This window comes from Sus scrofa, chromosome 2 (assembly GCF_000003025.6).
Source record: "Sus scrofa isolate TJ Tabasco breed Duroc chromosome 2, Sscrofa11.1, whole genome shotgun sequence".
NCBI lineage: Eukaryota > Metazoa > Chordata > Mammalia > Artiodactyla > Suidae > Sus > Sus scrofa.
In genome coordinates this window covers 44,596,727-44,614,793 of record NC_010444.4, presented here as the reverse complement: position 1 = coordinate 44,614,793, position 18,067 = coordinate 44,596,727, and the positions used below count along the sequence as shown (strand labels likewise).

Genomic DNA, 18,067 nt, shown 5'->3' with positions numbered 1-18,067 from the left:
TCCCATGAAGATGGTTCTTGAGAAAGACAAACTCCATAATATCTACTAGGATGCTTCCAGAGAGCGCTCCAGGTGCATGCTTCTCCTTAAAAACCGTTGCAAGGGTCTGCAGCGTGGCCCAAGAGTCCACGTTGCTGCTGAGGGACAGATCTAGCCACAATGAGCTTGTTCGCCATGACCTTGGTGGTGGCTGACCCTTACCGGGTCACAGCACGCTTGGACAGTCCAATGACCCACCCTAAACTGAAATGAGGGTAGAGGTAGGACCCGCCGCCTCTTCAACTCAGTTTCTCTACTAGGCAATCCCCTTGGGGGCCATAAACGCCCTCTTAACCCAAGCTCCCGGTAGTGACCTGTCGGAGCTTGGCTGAAGTCTGTGACTTACCCCAAAGGGAACCTGCGCGCCTGGGGTCCCAGGATGGCGGGCGCGCCCTCTTCTATCCGAAAAGGACTCCGCCTGTCTCTCCCAGCCCCGGCCAGTCTTCCGACAGCCCTAGCCGCGCTCTCTCCAGTCCCCGCACTATTAGTGGGCAGGGGTCCCCGGCTCACGTCGAGACCAGCAGCTACGAGAACAAGAGGCGGTGCCGGTGGCTGCTGGACTGGACAGGGCGCGAGCGCGCGCGGGCGGCGGGCCGGGCGCGCGCCCGGCCGGGGCAGCGGCGGGGGAGGAGCGCCCGCCCGCCGCTCGCGCGCCCAACGGACCAGGCTGGGGCCGTGAGGTAACTGTTGCAGCCCGCGGGAGCTGGGAGGCGACACCGAGGCTCTAGTGTCGAGAAGTGTCCGAGGCAAAAGGAGAGGGTCCTGCCGCAGCGGTCCGGGAGCAAAGCCCCTTCCGCCCCTCTGCTCAGCCAGCATGTCGCGGACCCCGCCGCTTCCCCGGCCGCGCGGCGGGGACCCTGGGCCGAGGCGGCGGGCGCAGCCCTGACGCGCTGCCGAGCCGGGGGGCGCCCCGAGCGCGAGCCGCTGCTGCTGTCTGAGCGGGGCGTGCCGAGCCCCTGCTGCCACTCCGGGTCCGGGCCATGAGGAGGGACGAGCGAGACGCCAAAGCCATGCGGTATCCACAGCCGCCGGACGGGGCCGGCTCTCCCCCTGAGAGCCTGAGGAACGGCTACGTGAAGGGCTGCGTGAGCCCCCTGCGGCAGGACCCTCCGCGCGGCTTCTTCTTCCACCTCTGCCGCTTCTGCAACGTGGAGCTGCTGCTGCCGCCGCGGGCCTCCCCCCAGCAGCCGCGGCGCGGCTCCCCCTTCTCCCCGGCGCGCCTCGCGCTGGGCGCCCTGGCCGCCTTTGTCCTCGCCCTGCTGTTCGGCTCGGGGCCCGAGAGCTGGGCTGCTGGGGCCGCCCGGCTGCGGACCCTGTTAAGCGTTTGTTCGCACAGCCTCAGCCCCCTCTTCAGCATCGCCTGTGCCTTCTTCTTCCTCACCTGCTTCCTGACGCGGACCAAGCGGGGCCCCGGCCCGGGCCGGAGCGGCGGCGGCTCCTGGTGGCTGCTGGCGCTGCCTGGCTGCTGTTACCTGGGGGACTTCTTGGTGGAGCAGTGGGGGTCTTGGCCTTGGGGGGACGGAGACGCTGGGACCCCGGCCCCGCACACGCCCGCAGCGGTGGCAGGCAGGTGGTTCTTGGTGCTGAGCTGCGTGGGCTTGCTGACACTCGTGCACCCGGCGAGGCTCCAGCACAGCATCCTGGTGCTGCTCCTCTCCAGCTTCGTCTGGTGGGTGTCCTTCACCAGCCTCGGGGCGCTGACCCCAGCCGTCCGGCCGCTGCTGTCCTGCCTGGTGGGGAGCGTCGGCTGCCTGCTGGCCCTGGGGCTGGATCACTTCTTTCAAATCAGGGAAGCTCCCCATCATCCTCGGTTGTCCAGTACCGCCGAAGAAAAAGTGCCTGTGATCAGACCCCGGAGGAGGTCCAGCTGCGTGTCGTTCGGAGAAACTTCAGCCAGTTACTATGGAAGTTGCAAAATGTTTAGGAGACCTTCGTTGCCTTGCGTTTCGAGAGAACAGGTATGTTACCAGAAAGCAAGGTTTGGTAAGGAAGGGAGGGCGGTTTTATCGCTTCAGTTCCCGAGTTGAATTAGCGTGTTTGAAAGCATGTTAACTTCCAGGGTGAAAAAAAGAAAAGTTTTGTTCTGGAAAAAGTTCCTGAAATACAAGAAGCTTTTTTAAAAGGCAAAAGTACCTTTTATCTTTGAATAGAAATGAAGTAGCAGACTAGGCATATTGCACTTTTTAAAGAGTTTGCTATGCATTGGACGCATTCTCAGAATGAAATGAATTATTTTGAACTTTAATAGATTGACTACTCCCACTTTGGCAGAGTCTGATGTGTATCTTTGTGAAGCCATTTATCTGTTGCTGTTATAATGATGATGTCTCGCCGAAGATAACATGCAGTCATTAGAATGAGTGAATATATATACATGTGCATTTTAATCAGTGTGGTTTAATTATTCTGGATAATTAAGAGGACAAGTCTGAGATCTTACAATAAAAGGAACAGTGGTGAGTTTGGGAACGGAGATTTGTTAATTTAGATGAAAAGACTCGGAATAATTTTAAGACCCCCCCCCGCTGCATTTTTCAGAAGTACAGGCTAATAAAATCTTTTACAGACTAACTCAGGGTCGTGTTTGTTGCATAAGTAGGAGGGTGTTGTAACAATTTAACCTTTAAACTTAGTAATGTTTGGAAATATGCCAAAAGCATTTACAATTTCTTTTCCTGTAGGTTTTTACATGGTTTTGTTTTGTAAAGGAATTGAAATCATCATCATTAGGGGGAGAGTTTCTGTCTTTATGTAGCCTTGGGAAATCTTACCTGTTCTACCTTGGGGAGAAACTCACTAACTATAGTTCTATTCACTGAGCACTTACTAAATGCAAAATACTTACAATGTCTTAAATCCTTACAAGGACCCTCTATGACAGATGACATTAACCTCAAGTTAGAGATGAACAAATATTGAGGCTTATAGATATTACCCAGCGTCACACATCTAGTAAGTGGCAGTGCTGGAATTTGAAACTAGGTGTTCCAGTTTTCAGTGCTGTCTGCTAAACAACTAAAAGGATGAGTGTAGAGATTTTGCTTAAGTAGGAGTCTATACCATTGGTTTTCAGACTTCTTGATTAGTGATATGTTCTGCACCAGAGACCCAATATATTTGAAACAGAAGTTTCTTATTCTTACTACATCTGAAGCTCTTTGCTCTTTAAGTTAAAACTACAAGCTACTACACTATGTGTAGTGCTTAGAGACAACACCTTGCTTCCTGAAAAGTGCTTTCAGAGGCTGCTTTTGTGGCCTGTAGTTATTTAGCCAAATGCTTCAAGAAATGGTCAAAAGATGTAATGCCTTTTTTTTTTTTTTTTTTTTTTTTTTTTTCAGTTTACTGCCAGCGATGAGAGACAATGCTTAAAAATATGTATCAGGAGAAAAATTGTCATGAGAAGATTCACTGTAGAGCAGTTGTGTAGACTGGGAGAAAAGCATTTGACATTTGACTATTTGTGAATTGGGTGCATTTTTTAACACCAGCAAAGTGTTTTAGCACAGTTTCATCACATTTGCAGACAATTTTCCTGAGCTTAACTGCATTACAGTTTAACATAACCTAATTGTAATATATTGGCATAGAGAATTGTGGTTGTCAATCTTATAAATTGAAAATTCCTGGTCTTCTTAGTCCTGGTCTGGTGCCCTTTCCATCATAGCAACCCTTTTTCAGCTGTTAACTAAGTGCAGCGTTGTTATGCTACGGAGCTTTGTCAGTTTATATTAGAGGAAAATACAATTTGTGCTTTTAAAAAGGGCATATTTTATTAGTGCAGGAAACCCTTCTTCGCATTCCACTATGAATAGGAACATTTGGGTGGGGTCTTAAATATATACTAGTAGTTCAAGGGTTTATATATGGTTACTTAATGCTCAGTGTCATTATATAATACTCTTTGGGTATTACTAGAAACTACTAAGTATTTTTAACTTGGGAGCAATTGTAATAACAAAAATTTTTACTTATGCTTTTTCCTGAAGTTTAACAGTGGATCTGTGGTTTTGTTTGCATGTATGCTTTATGAAAGAAATTAAGAGGGAGCCAATATTTTTATGGGAATAAAATCAAGAGATTTTTCTGTTTTTCAAAGTGCTAAACTTCGTATATGACAATTGTAAAATCACTCTCATTTCAGAAAGTGAAGAGAGACAAACAGTTTTGGGTAGAAACTGATACAGGGGAAAAATGTCCTGGGGGAGTTCCCGTTATGGCACAGCAGAGATAAGTCCGTGGTTCTGGGTTCAGTCCCTGGCCTCGCTCAGTGGGTTAAGGATCCTGCATTGCCCTCAGCTGTGGTGTAGGTTGCAGACGTGGCTCGGACCTGATGTTGTTGTGGCTGTGGTGTAGGCTGGCAGCCGTAGTTCTGATTAGACCCCTAGCCTGGGAACCTCCATATGCCGAGAGTGAGGCCCTAAAAAGCAAAAAGAAAAAAAGAAAAATAACCTGGATTCATAGACGTTCGAGGGTTAAGTTTTGGCTCTACTGTCATATTGGAAAGTCAGTGAGCCTTTCCTAGTCTTTCCTGTCATATCAGGAGAATTGTTGAATTCTGTACTACCTTCCAATTCTTGAATTTATTCTTTTATTTAGTTTATACTTTTTGTAAGGTGTGAATAAAAACATGAATAAAACTTCGCAAGTTAGTAGATCTTGAAGTTTTACTTAAATGCTTATTATTGATACTATTAACCTGTATTTTCCAAGGTGTGGTATTTGGATCTGAACGAATATTCTGTATTTTTTGAAGAGAAAGAACTTTTAACAAGAATATGCAGACATTCATTTTTGGATCGATAAAATTATTACGCTGTCATTTCCTTAAGAATTTAAACATTTTTTTAACATCTTTGAAAAACAATTGAAAACATATCAATATAAATAAACATTTTTAATTGTAGGAGTAGATTTTTTTTTTTTTTTGTCTTTTGTTATTGTTGTTGTTGCTATCTCTTGGGCCGCTCCCGCGGCATATGGAGGTTCCCAGGCTAGGGGTTGAATCGGAGCTGTAGCCACCAGCCTACGCCAGAGCCACAGCAACGCGGGATCCGAGCCGCGTCTGCAACCTACACCACAGCTCACGGCAACGCCAGATCGTTAACCCACTGAGCAAGGGCAGGGACCGAACCCGCGACCTCATGGTTCCTAGTCGGATTCGTTAACCACTGCGCCACGACGGGAACTCCTGTAGGAGTAGATTTTAAGTAATTTTTAATGTTTGGGATGTTAGATACTGTGTTGAAAAATAATGACGTATGTTTGTAAAACATTTGATTTTCATAATTAGGTTTGAAGTTTAGTTACTGCTGACCATGTTCTACCTTGGTGGGTTAATGGAAAGAAGCACTAGGTTGCAGGGTATTTGCCAAGAGTCAGCTGAAACTAATAGGAAGTAAAAGAAAAAAATTTTTTTGTTGTCTACATAAGATGTTTTGGCCAGAATTTAACAAATACATTTCTGTGCCATTTTAATTGTATATTCTACAATGTAGTTTTCAACTTTAAATCAGATCATTTTGTGTGTCATAGACTAGATAAATACAAGGTTTTGAAAGGCATAAACATCTGTGTGTGAGGTATTTTTCTATACCTAAAATGTTGAGTGCTCTCTAAATGGTTAGGTAAATATTTAACAATTCTGTGGGCTTAAAGCCCATAAATATTATTTAAAGTGTTAATTTTATTTGGAAAAGGATACATATGTAGTATGAAGTCTTTTGAAAAAGATTTTTAAGTTCAAGTGATTATTTATTCCCCTCAGGAATTTGCAAGGCATAACCACTATGAATTTTTGTAAAGAATGCTGTAAAATTAAGGAAATTTAATGAGTCAGTTTTTTTTCTAATATCATGTTAATATTTTGTAGTAAAACATCAGCCTACGTAATAGTTTTATGCTCTATTTTGTAAATACTGTATGTACTCTGTCAGAGTTATTTTTCAAAAACACAGATTTGATCAAATCACTCACTCTGTTTTAAATCTCTGATGGCTTTTCATTGTCCACAGAATAATGTTCATGCCCTTCACCGTTGCTTTCAAAGTCCTTAATTACTTGTTAGCTTTTTTCTTCTTTTTTTGGTTTTGTTTGTCTTTATAAAAGCCATTAAGAATTATGGAGTACCCTCTCCCCACATCCATCCATGGCTCTAGCTATTTGAGGACTGCTTGTTGTTATTGATGTATAGATTTTTTTCTTTTGCTTTTACTGTTCACACTGGTTAAAATCTCCTTTAAGAAATGTGTAAGATTAAGAAATTTTTAGGCAGTACAGTGATGCTCAAGTTAATGTATAAACTAAAAACAAAACTCCATTGTAGCAGAGTTGGCCATATTTAAAAATAAAAGTTGATAAGTCATGTGAAACAGTGATGATGTGTGATAGAATATTTTCATCATGCTACATGAAATAGTTAGATCTCCATTGTTTGTTTTTGTACACAGAATGGAAGCTAAATAGGGCCAACCGTAAGTAAAACTTTGGTTTTACTGAAGCTTGTTTTTATAGTCCTCTGATTTTTTTAATCTTCCTCAGTCGCAGACCCTTCTCTCATTCTTTTTCCTTTTTCCCTTCTAGTTAGCAAGTTAGCCTATTTCCTTAGTGCTTTCTCCTAACTTACTATACCCAACCCAAAGCAGGAAGAGTCTATACCCGTGGGAAAAAGCTTATTTCAAAATAAACACATCTGTATAGATAGAAGAGATTTGGGGTTTGCTAATTGAAATCTACTCATTTTATAGAAAGAAAAAAAATTCAGCTCCAGAGAGAGAAAAATATTCTTTATGTTATGCCATGAGATATTGGGATACAGGGACTAGAACTACAAGTGTAGGTAAACTTGTAGTTTACACTTTACTTTACTGTACACTTTACTGTAGTTTACACTACACTTTCCATAAAGAGCATATGCACCTGCAGTCATAGTTTTCCAAGGCTGTTCTTAATTTGCCAGCTATCTCCAATTACATGATAAATAATGTCCCTGGTTAAAGGAGGTTGAGGGTAGTGGGGGGGGGTGGTACGGGGAGTGAGAGATAGGAGGTACTCTTGAAGTCACTTGGTTCAGGATGACCTTGAGGATAAACTTGGTACCTGATATTTCAGGGTGACTTGTCAGGATGCATCTGGTCTCAAACTCAAGTGCCTTTAGAGGCCAGCCACAGAGCCTTTGTACGTTATATGCTGAGGAAAGAGGGGAGGGGAGGGAGAATGGAAGTGAGCTGGCTGTTGCCTACTTTGCCTAAGGGCTTTCAGTTTAAACAAAACAAACTGAACAACCCTGTTAGCCAAGCAAAACTTTAGTAGAGCTGTGTTCTGTCTGTGGGTACTTCCTGACAGTTTACATTGTTCACCTTATTATTTAGAAGCAGCTTCATTTTTCTCTAAGAGATTGTTAGAAGCCTGTTCTTAGAAAAGGAGTGTATTTCACACTTTTTCTTTTACAACCTAGAACTTTTAATCCAGTATTAATTTACCTGGAAGGTATCTTTCTTTCTAGATTTTCCCTCCTCCATCAGATAGAGTACATTGTTTGGCTGCTTCTTTACATTTTGTGCAACTTCCTTTTAATATTTTAAATTTAGTTAGCATTTAAATTTGTTAACAAGAAATGCCATATATATATATATGTATATATATTTTTTGTACAATTTAGGGAAGAAAATAAAACCAAAAAAGAAAGTCAAGTGCTTACCACTCATTTCCTTTGTGTAACCTCTTTTGTATCCCCTTCTCTCTGCATCAGAAGCAATATATCTATCCTGCTTTTTTTTTTGCTATTCATTCCCTTATCTTTATAATTATAACCTCACTGAATGCATTACTAAGTAATCTAAATAGTATGTGGTCAGTATTGCCTGCTTTTGAACTTTAAATAGAATCATGAATTCATTTTTTGCTTGCTGTTTGAGCTTCATATATGTTGATACAGATGCATGTAGTTCATTTTTTTCAATGCTGTATAGTGTTTCATTGTATGACTATAATAAAATTTATCCATTCCACTGTTCATGGACCCATGGGTGGTTTTCACTTGTTTGCTATTAAGTCCAATGCTGCTATGAAAATTTTTGTGAATGTTTCCTGGTGCATGTGCGCATCTGGAAGTAGAATTGTTGAGTTGCAAGGGATGTTCATATTCACCTTTCCTCTGTATGGTAGGCAGAATAATGACACGCCAAAGAGGTCCATGTTCTAATCCTTGGAATTTGTAAGTGTGTTACCTCCAGTGACAAAGGAGACTTTACAGATGGGATTTAGTTAAGGCCCTTGTGAGGGGGAGATTATCCAGGATTATCTAAATAGACCCAGTGTAATTATAAGGGTCCTTAAAAAGTGGAAGAGGGAGGCAAAGAGATCAAAGGAGGAGATGTGCCAATGGAACTAGGGTTGGAGTAATACAAGGTGAGAAAGACTCAACTCAGTCTACCTTTGGCTTTGAGAATGGGAGAAGAAGGTCAGGGGGTCAATGAAAAGAAGCAGCCTTTTCACTGACTCCTGAAAAAGAAGCCGGAAAAGACAAGGAAACGGATTTTTCCCTAGGGCCTCCGGGAAAGTAACAGAGCCCTTTCAACACCTTGATTTTAGCTCAGTGAGGCCTTTGTCAGACGTAATGACCCACCAAACTTTAAGATGAAAAATTTGTTTTGTTTTATACCACCAAGTTTGTGGTAATTTTTTAAAGGAATGTATTAGTTTTCATTAACTGCTGTAACAGTTTGCTTGGGTGCTCTGACAAAATACCATAAACTGGATGGTTTACACACAGAACTTCACTGATTCTCTTATCCTGGAGTCTAGAAGTCCAAGATCAAAGTGTCCCCTGGATTAGTTCGTTAGAGGATCCTGAGGGAGAATCTGTTCCATGCTTGTCTCCTGGGTTCTGGTGATTTTCTGGCAGTCTTGGAATTTTTCTGCTTGTGGAAGCTTCACCCCATCCATCTCTGCCTTCATCTTCACATGGCGCTCTCTCTCTGTCTCTTCACAGTCTTCCCTTTGTGCCTGTGTGTCTTTGTGTTTCAATATCTCCCTTTTTTTAAGGACCCCCAATTATATCAGACTAGGGCCCACTCTGATCACCTCAATTTAATCGCCTCTGTAATGGCCTTATTTCCAAATGGAAGTCACTTTCTGAGGTATTTAAGGGTTAGAACTTCAGTGTTTTTGGGGGGGTGGGGGACACAAGTCAATCCATAAAAGTAGCAGTGGAAATCTAAGACTTGGGGAAGTTGAATTGCTTATTAGAATGGTGGCACCATTTACATTTTGCTGGCAGTGAATAAGAATGCCCTCGAGCCAGCGATTCCTATTACTGACTTTAATTTTTGTTAGTCTAGTGTGTGTGAAATGTATTTCTTTGTGATTTAATTTGAAGTTTTCTAATTACTAGTAAAACTGAGTATTTTTTATGTTTATGGATTGTATTTCTTATTCAGAGATTGTTCATGTCTTTTGCCCTTTAAAAAATTCAGTGGTTTGTTTTTTCTTAATTCATGAGTTCTGTTTTGCTTTTTAATATTCTGGATTTAATCCTTTATTGATTTTTTTTTTTTTTTTTGCCATTTCTTGGGCCGCTCCCGTGGCATATAGAGGTTTCCAGGCTAGGGGTCCAGTCGGAGTTGTAGCTTCCAGCCTACGCCAGAGCCACAGCAACGCGGGATCTGAGCGGCATCTGCGACCTACACCACAGCTCACGGCAACGCCGGATCGTTTGTTTACCCACTGAGCAAGGGCAGGGATCGAACCCACAACCTCATGGTTCCTAGTCAGATTTGTTAACCACTGCGCCACTGAGGGGAACTCCCTTTATTGATTATTTAGGTTAAATACCTTCTTCCAGATTTTATGGTATGTTTTAATAACTGAGGTTTTTAATTTTAATGTTATTAAATATACTAGTCTTTTCCTCTAATTATAAGACTCTTCATGTCTTGTTTATAAAACCCTTCTTTGTTGGAAGTCATAGACTCCTATATTGTCTTTTTATAGTTTTAAAGCTTTGCTTTTTATCTGCCTAGAATTGACTTACATATATAAATGTGATATAGAAATCCAATTTCATTTTTTTGCTCATATACATAACCAGTTGGGTCGGCGCAATTCATTGAAAAGTTTATTCTCCATTTATTAGCAGTGCTGCCTCTGTCATATATCAAATTTCAGTGTATGTATGAGTCTGTATCTGGCCTCTCTGCTATGCTTCATCAGTTTATACACCTTGTGCTAATACCACACTGTCTTACTTGTATTAGCTTTATAATAAGACAATGTACAGTAAGTCCCCACGACTTGTTATTCTTCAAGAATTTGTCAGTTATTTTTGGACCTTTGCTTTTCAATAAAAATTTTAGAATAAGCTTGTCAAGTTCTACAAAAAAATCCTGTTGGAATTTTATTGCCATTGCATTAAATCTTTTATTTTATTTTATTTTATTTATTTATAGGGCCACACCCACAGCATATGGAAGTTCCCAGGCTAGGGGGCAAACCTGAGCTGCTGCTGCCAGCCTCCACCACAGCCACAGCAACACCAAATCTGAGCCTCATCTGTGACCTGCACCATAGCTCACAGCAACGAGGGATCCTTAACCCATTGATCGGGACCAGGGATCAAACTCATATCCTCATGGATACCAGTCAGGTTTGTTATGGCTGAGTCACAATGGGAACTCCTTTTTTTTTTTTTTCTTGTCTTTTTGCCATTTCTTGGGCTGCTCTCGTGGCATATGGAGGTTCCCAGGCTAGGGGTCGAATCGGAGCTGTAGCTGCCAGCCTACGCCAGAGCCACAGCAACGCAGGATCCGAGCCGCGTCTGCGACCTACACCACAGCTCACGGCAACGCCGGATCTTTAACCCACTGAGCAAGGCCAGGGATCGAACCCGCCACCTCATGGTTCCTAGTCAGATTCGTTAACCACTGCGCCACGACGGGAACTCCCCCTTTTTTTTTTCTCAATGGCTGCATCCATAGCTTTAGTAACACCAGATCCTTTAACCTACCCTGCGGTCTGGGGATCAGACATGTGCCTCCACAGTGAGTGACCTGAGTGCTACCCCACTGGGCCACCACAGAAACACTTGCCTGAAATCTTTTGAACCATTTAGAGAAGAATTTGATTTTTTTTTTTTTTTTTTTTGTCTTTTTAGGGCCACATCCACAGCATTTGGAAGTTCCCAGGCTAGGGGTAGAATTGGAGCTGGAACTGCCAGCTTATTCCACAGCCACAGCAACACCAGATCCGAGCCTTATCTGTGACCTATGCTGCAGCAGCTCATGGCAATGCCAGATCCTTAACCCACTAAGTGGGGCCAGGGATCTAACCCGAATCCTCATGGTTTGTTACCACTGAGCCACAATGGGAACTCCATTGTGGAGTTTGCAAATTTATTTTCTTCATATCTTTTTTATTATCCATTTTATTTGTTTAGCATCTGCATTTATGTGTTCTTTTTCATTCCGAAAATCATTTATATGGTTTCTCTTTGTTTCTTAATCACCCTTGCTAGAAATTTGTTTTTTAATCTTTCAAAAAAACTAGCTCTTGGATTGGCATTTATTTTCTATTTTATTTATATCAACTCTTTTATTATTTTTTTTTCTTTCTTTGAGTTTCTTTTCTTTTTTTTTTTTTACTTTTTAGGGCCACACCCTCGTCATATAGAGGTGCTCAGGCTAGGAGTCAAATTGGAGCTACAGCTGTGGCCTGCACCACAGACGAAGCAGTGCAGGATCCGAGCTGCATCTGCGACCTACGCCACAGCTTGTGGCAATGCTAGTTCCTTAACCCACTGAGCGAGGCCAGGGATTGAACCTGAAACCTCATGGTTCCTAGTTGGATTCATTTCTGCTGTGCCATGATGGGAACTCCTGAGTTTATTTTCTTGATCCTTTTTAAACTTTTTTTTTTTTTTTTTTTTTAAGTATTTCCTCTTCTCTTTATTCCCAGTAAGGATCGCTTCTGTACTGTAAGTGCATTTCATATATTCATACATAACACACCTCTTAAGTCATGTATAAAGGTCTGGTTGCATAAATCAGACCATGGGTTTATACCTTACATGACAGGCATTCAGAAATAAGAAAAGAAAAAAAAATCCTCATTACACCTTTCATTTTAGGTAGTATCTTTGAGATGCTAAGCCCATTAACTTTAAGTTTTTCCAGCAAATGCATTTAAGATTATATATTTCTCTCTAAATATTGCTTTAGTTGAATTTTATAAGGTTTTTTTTTTTTTTCCTTTTCTTTTTGGCCATGCCTGTGACATGCTGAAGTTCTGGGGCAGGGATCCAGCCTGAGCCATAGCAGTGACACCAAATCCTTAACCACTAGGCCACCAGGGAACTCCAAATTTCAAAAGTTTTGATGTGTAGCGTGGTTATTGTTCAGTCCTAAGAATTTTCTAATTTTCATTTTAATTTCCCTTTTAACTCACAATTGTTTAGGAAAAAAATCCTAATCATATGTATGATTTCTCATTATTGTTGCTTTCCTGTTTGATTGCCTTGTGGGCAAAGAATGTGGCCTAACATATGATCAGTTTTATAAATATTCTATGTACTTGAAAAATGTATTTTTCAGTTTTTCAGTAGATGTGTTTGTTAGCTGTCTGGTAGATAAAAATTGTAAAATGTCTTTATTATACCTTCTTTGTTTTTACTGACTTTATCTTCTTGACCCATTATTAACTAGACAGCATTAAAAAAACTCACTTTGCTGGTAGATTTCCCATAGTTTGTGCATAGGTGTATGGAGAAATGAACTTTTAAAATTGGATAGAATTATTTATCAAAGGCGGAAAAGAAAGGATGCATGGGAGAGTGTCTGTGTCAAATGTTTAAATAGTCAATGTGAGAAAGTAATGAAAAATTAGTTTGATCAGCATTAACATGTATTTACAATTGCCTTTTATATATGCCAGGCCCTGGAGAGATACTAAGATGACAGTCACAGAGTCTCTATGGCAAGGAGATCACACTTTAATGGAGAGGAAAAAATGTAAATAAATAATTAAAATTCAGTGTGGTAAGTGATATAACAAAGGAATAAACAAGGTACCATTGAAGCTTTAGGGAAGAAAAAACTAACCTTCTCCAGGAGGAGAGTCAGAAAGCCTTCAAAAAGTACATTAACAATTGAACTTTAATCTTCAAAGAAAGTTTGAAGTCTTATTGATATAAAACAAATTTTAAAAAACTTAAAATTTTCACTTCTGTGACCTGAAAAAGAATTTTTCAGAGTTATTACAGCATAATTCCACCTTACTCTAAATATGTTTGGAAGTAAATACTTCTCAACTAAGACTATAAAGTCACAGAAACAAACTGATGCCAATCAGGCAAACTGTTCACCTTTGGTCACCAATCATTCTGACAACCAAAAATGATATTTAAATTCTCTATTAGAAATGTCAGTATCAGTGGTAAAAATAATATAGGCAATAAAGAAATGTAAGCTAGGATTAGAAAAGAGGAATTATTATAAGATGTAGTAATTACCAAGTGCTCACTATGTGCTAGTCCCAACAACTCTGTGAAGTATTAAGATCCTGTTTTGCAGCCGGAAACTAAGACAGATAAATTGACTAGACCCAAATCACTTAGCTAGTACATAGAAAATACCACAATCTGTTAAGTGTCATTTTTAGTATGTAACAAGTCCCTAAGAGCTCTCCCAATTGAACAACTAAACTGCAGGTTTAAACATTTTAGAATATTTTTTGAAAGCAATCATTGAGCAGGGGGAAAAAAAAAAAATCTCAGCTCCTAAAAAAAAGTGAAAGTAATGAAGGGGAGGAAAAAATTTCTCTTCCTTTTTAGGTTCTTTGGCTGATTGAGTAATTTAAAATGACATAAGACAAATTAATAGGAGAAAAACAATTTTGTATGTATAAGAGCCCCATAAAAAAATGAGACTCAAAGAAGTGACTAAAGCACTTATACCTCTAAGACAAAAGAAACAATAAATTTGTGAAGAATTGACGAGGCAAAGAGGTTTGGGTTTAGGGTAGTGAATTGGTGGAGAAGTAACAACATTTGATATACAGCATTCTTGGCCCTAAATGCCCTATCTCTGGTAATAAGGATGGCTTCTCCCCTCCTGGTACATGGAGGAGTACCTCTCACTTGGGAGATTTATATCCTGCTTTGGGGGAGGGAGGGACAAAGGAGAGTCAGAATCCTTGCACTACTGTTTCTCAAGTAAACTTTAATTCAAAATAATCAGTTTGCCAAAGTGGTATATTCTGTTCCCATTCAGTAGGAATACAAAGAGGTAAGCAGATATTAAACCTAGATTTCATTGGAAGATTTCTGACTATCCTTAGAGACCTTGAACATTTGTTTCTGTTAGGTATGGCCAGGCTTAAGAGATAAAACCGGAGTTCCTGTCATGGCGCAGTGGAAATGAATCCGACTAGGAAACATGAGGTTGCGGGTTTGATCCCTGGCCTCACTAAGTGGGTTAAGGATCCATTGTTGCCATGAGCTGTGGTGTAGGTCGCAGACACGGCTGGGATCTGTGGGATCTGGCATTGCTGTGAGGTGTAGTGTAGGTTGCAGATGCGGCTAGGATCTCGTGTTGCTGTGTCTGTGGCATAGACTGGTGGCTATAGCTCCGATTTGACCCCTAGCCTGGGAACCTCCATATGCCACTGGTGTGGCCCTTAAAGGACAAAAAAAAAAAAAAAAAAAAAAAAAAAAAAGAAGGAAAAAAGAAAAAAAAAAAGATTAAAACCTAGGGTCTGTCCAGCACCAGAAATCTAATAGAAAAACTCCTGCATAAAAGCTGAAATTCCAAAGTGCCTCTCCCGGCAGTGTAAGGATAGGTGAGAAATAAATATGGGGATGGGATGCCTGTCTTCACCTTGGCATAAGGGCTGGGGGTGGGGTATAAGATAAATCTCCCCTGGGAATATATAACCACAAGAGGGCCCCTAGGTAGGTGTTGTTTTTGTTTGTTTGTTTGTTTGAGTTTTCTTTTTTGTTTTTTTTTTTTTTCCACTGTACAGCATGGGGACCCAATTACACATACAGGTATACATAATTTTTTCTCCCATTGTTGTGCTGCGATGTAAGTATCTAGACATAGTTCTCAGTGCTACACTGCAGGATCTCATTTTAAATCCATTCCAAGAGCAATGGTTTGCATCCATTAAACCCAAGCTCCCAATCTTTCCCATTCCCTCCCCCTTTCCCCAGGCAACCACAAGTCTATTCTCCAAGTCCATGATTTTTCTTTTCTGTGGAAAGGTTCATTTGTGCTGTATATTAGATACCAGATATGAGTGATATCATATGGTATTTGTCTTTCTCTTTCTGACTTATTTCACTCAGTATGAGAGTCTCTAGTTCATCCATGTTGCTGCAAATCGCATTATGTCATTCTTTTTTATGGCTGAGTAGTATTCCATTGTGTATATACACCACATCTTCCTAACCCAGTCATCTTTCGATGGACATTTGGGTTGTTTTCATGTCTTGGCTATTGTGAATAGAGCTGCAAAGAACATGTGGGTGGGTTTTTTTTTTTTTTAATTGTGGTAAGACACACATAACATAAAATTTACCATTTTAACCATTTAAACATCTACAGTTTAGTGGTGTTAAGTACATTCACATTGTTGTGCAACCATCACCACCATCTATCTCTAGAACTTTTTTATCTTCCCATATTGAAACTCCATTCCCCCTCTGAGCCCCTGGTAAGTGTTTTCTAACTTTCTGTTTCTATGAATTCAACTGCTTTTAGATACTCTATGCAAATGGAATCATACCGTATTTATCTTTTTGTAACTGACTGACTTCATTTGGCAGAATCATCTTTGTAATTTTGATAGGAATTGCATTGAATCCATAGATTGCTTTGAGTAATGTTGACATCTTAATAATAGTAAGCCCTACAGTTCATTAACATCGGATGTCTATCTGTATTTTGATTCTTTTTTTTCAGCGGTGTTTACATGTCTTCTACCCCTTTGGTTAAGTTTATTCTTAAGTATTCTTTTTGATGCTATTGTGTATGGGATTGTTTCTTAATTTCATTTTTGAATATTTCATTGTTAATGTTTAGAAATTTAACTGACTTATATGTATTGATTTTGTATCCTACAGCCTTCCTGAATCTGTGTATTCTAACCTTTCGTGTATGTGTGTGGAGTCTTTGGGGTCCTCGTTTAGTTAAAATTTTTAAAATTAATGTCATTTTTTAGAGCAGTTTAAAGTTCACAGCAGAATTGAGGGGAATTGATTTCTGTTATACAATTTGCCCGCACGTGGCCATGGCCTCTGCTCATATCAACAGCTCCCACCAGTAACATTTGTTAGGACTGATGAACCCACATTGATACAGCATAATCACCCAAAATCCATAGTTTACATCATGTTTCACTCTTGGTATTGTACATTTTTTGGGTTTAGATAAATGTATAATGACATATATTCATCATTGTGGAAAATACATAGAAAGTATTTTCACCACCCTAAAAAATCCTCTGTGCTCTGCATATTCATCCCTTACCCCTCTTGGGAGCCACAAAGCTTCTTACTTTCTCCATGGTTCTGCCTTTTCCAGAATGTCATGTAAGTGAAATCATAGAGTAGTCATTTAGTTTTTTTAATCTGAATTAATGCTATGTATGTGGCCTTAGAAACCTCAAGTGAAAAATGTAAAGTGGTCTGAGGTGATTCTTAGAAGTACATTCAAATTCTCTAAGGCCTCAAATCCCCACAGATAAAATTCCAAGGAAATTGAGCAGTGCATAGTCAGAAATCCACAAAACTTGCAAGGAAACAAGGCACTATGAATAAGAACCTGCAGAAAAAAGTATGCAGAGAAAGAAACACCCACAAAGGCTTCAGAGCTTGGAGATGTTATACATCAGATATTTAAAATATGTTTAATTTGCTTAAATAAATGAAATAGAAGCTTGCAGAAATGATTGAGGAATAAAGGACTAAAAGAATAATCATGCAGATTTGAAAGAGAACTTCTAAAGATGAAAAATAACCACAAATTAAAACCTGATGCACGTATTAAATAGCAGTTGAGAGACAGGATATGCAAACCAGAAGATAGATTCAAAGAAATTGTCGTTACTAACAGTGCCTCATTTGTTCATGAGGGAAGAACAAGCCAGAACTAAATTGTCCACAATGTTTTGCAGAGAGAAAAAGAGGTGGAAATTAAGAAAGAGGGATCAAGAAAAGTTGGATAATAGGAGTTCCCATCATGGCTCAGTGGTTAACGAATCCGACTAGGAACCATGAGGTTGCAGGTTCGGTCCCTGACCTTGCTCAGTGGGTTAACGATCCGGCGTTGCCGTGAGCTGTGGTGAAGGTTGCAGACGCGGCTCAGATCCCAAGTTGCTGTGGCTCTGGCGTAGACTGGCGGCTAAAGCGCGGATTAGACCCCTAGCCTGGGAACCTCCACATGCTGCGGGAGCCACCCTAGAAAAGGCAAAAAGACAAACAAAACAAAACAAAAGACAAAAAAAGCTTAGATAATAAAGGAAAAAGTTTAATGTGAATTTAATTGAAGTTCCAAAAGATGATCATAAAAGGGAGAAGAGACAATATTTGAGGAGATAATGGCTGTAAAATAGAACTTTATAGAGCTGATGAAAAATACCAACCAATATCCAGAAAGCCCAAGTGGAGTAAAGAAAAAGAAATCCACTCTTAGTTTCTATCATTGAAAAATTCAGAACACCCACAGTGGAGAGAAGTACTGAAAGAAGGCAGAGAGAAAAGAGAAGTTATTTACCCAAAAAATGAATGGCAATTATATTGAAAAGTGACTTATTAATAGTAAGAGTGCCAGAAAACAGTAGACTGTCATTGGTCATGTGCTGAGGGAAAATAACTGTCAAAGTAGAAACCAAAGCTAAGCAAAACTGTCTTTCTAGAAAGGGAACGTATTAAAACCATTTCAGACCAGGAAAAACAGTTTCTACAAGCAAAAATATGTATACTTCAGGCAGAAGGAAGAACTGAAATCAAAAATGAATGCTGATAGTAAAATAC

General features: G+C 40.4%; 1 protein-coding gene across 1 annotated transcript in view; it reads left to right on the top strand.

Moving 5' to 3' along the window:
• The window catches only part of PDE3B (phosphodiesterase 3B), a 197,142-nt gene continuing 179,793 nt past the window's right edge, over window positions 719–18,067 (top strand). The window contains 1 exon segment of the mRNA XM_021083299.1: window positions 719–1,997. Within this exon segment, the coding sequence (XP_020938958.1) occupies window positions 1,020–1,997 (978 nt within the window). The 5' untranslated portion in view covers window positions 719–1,019.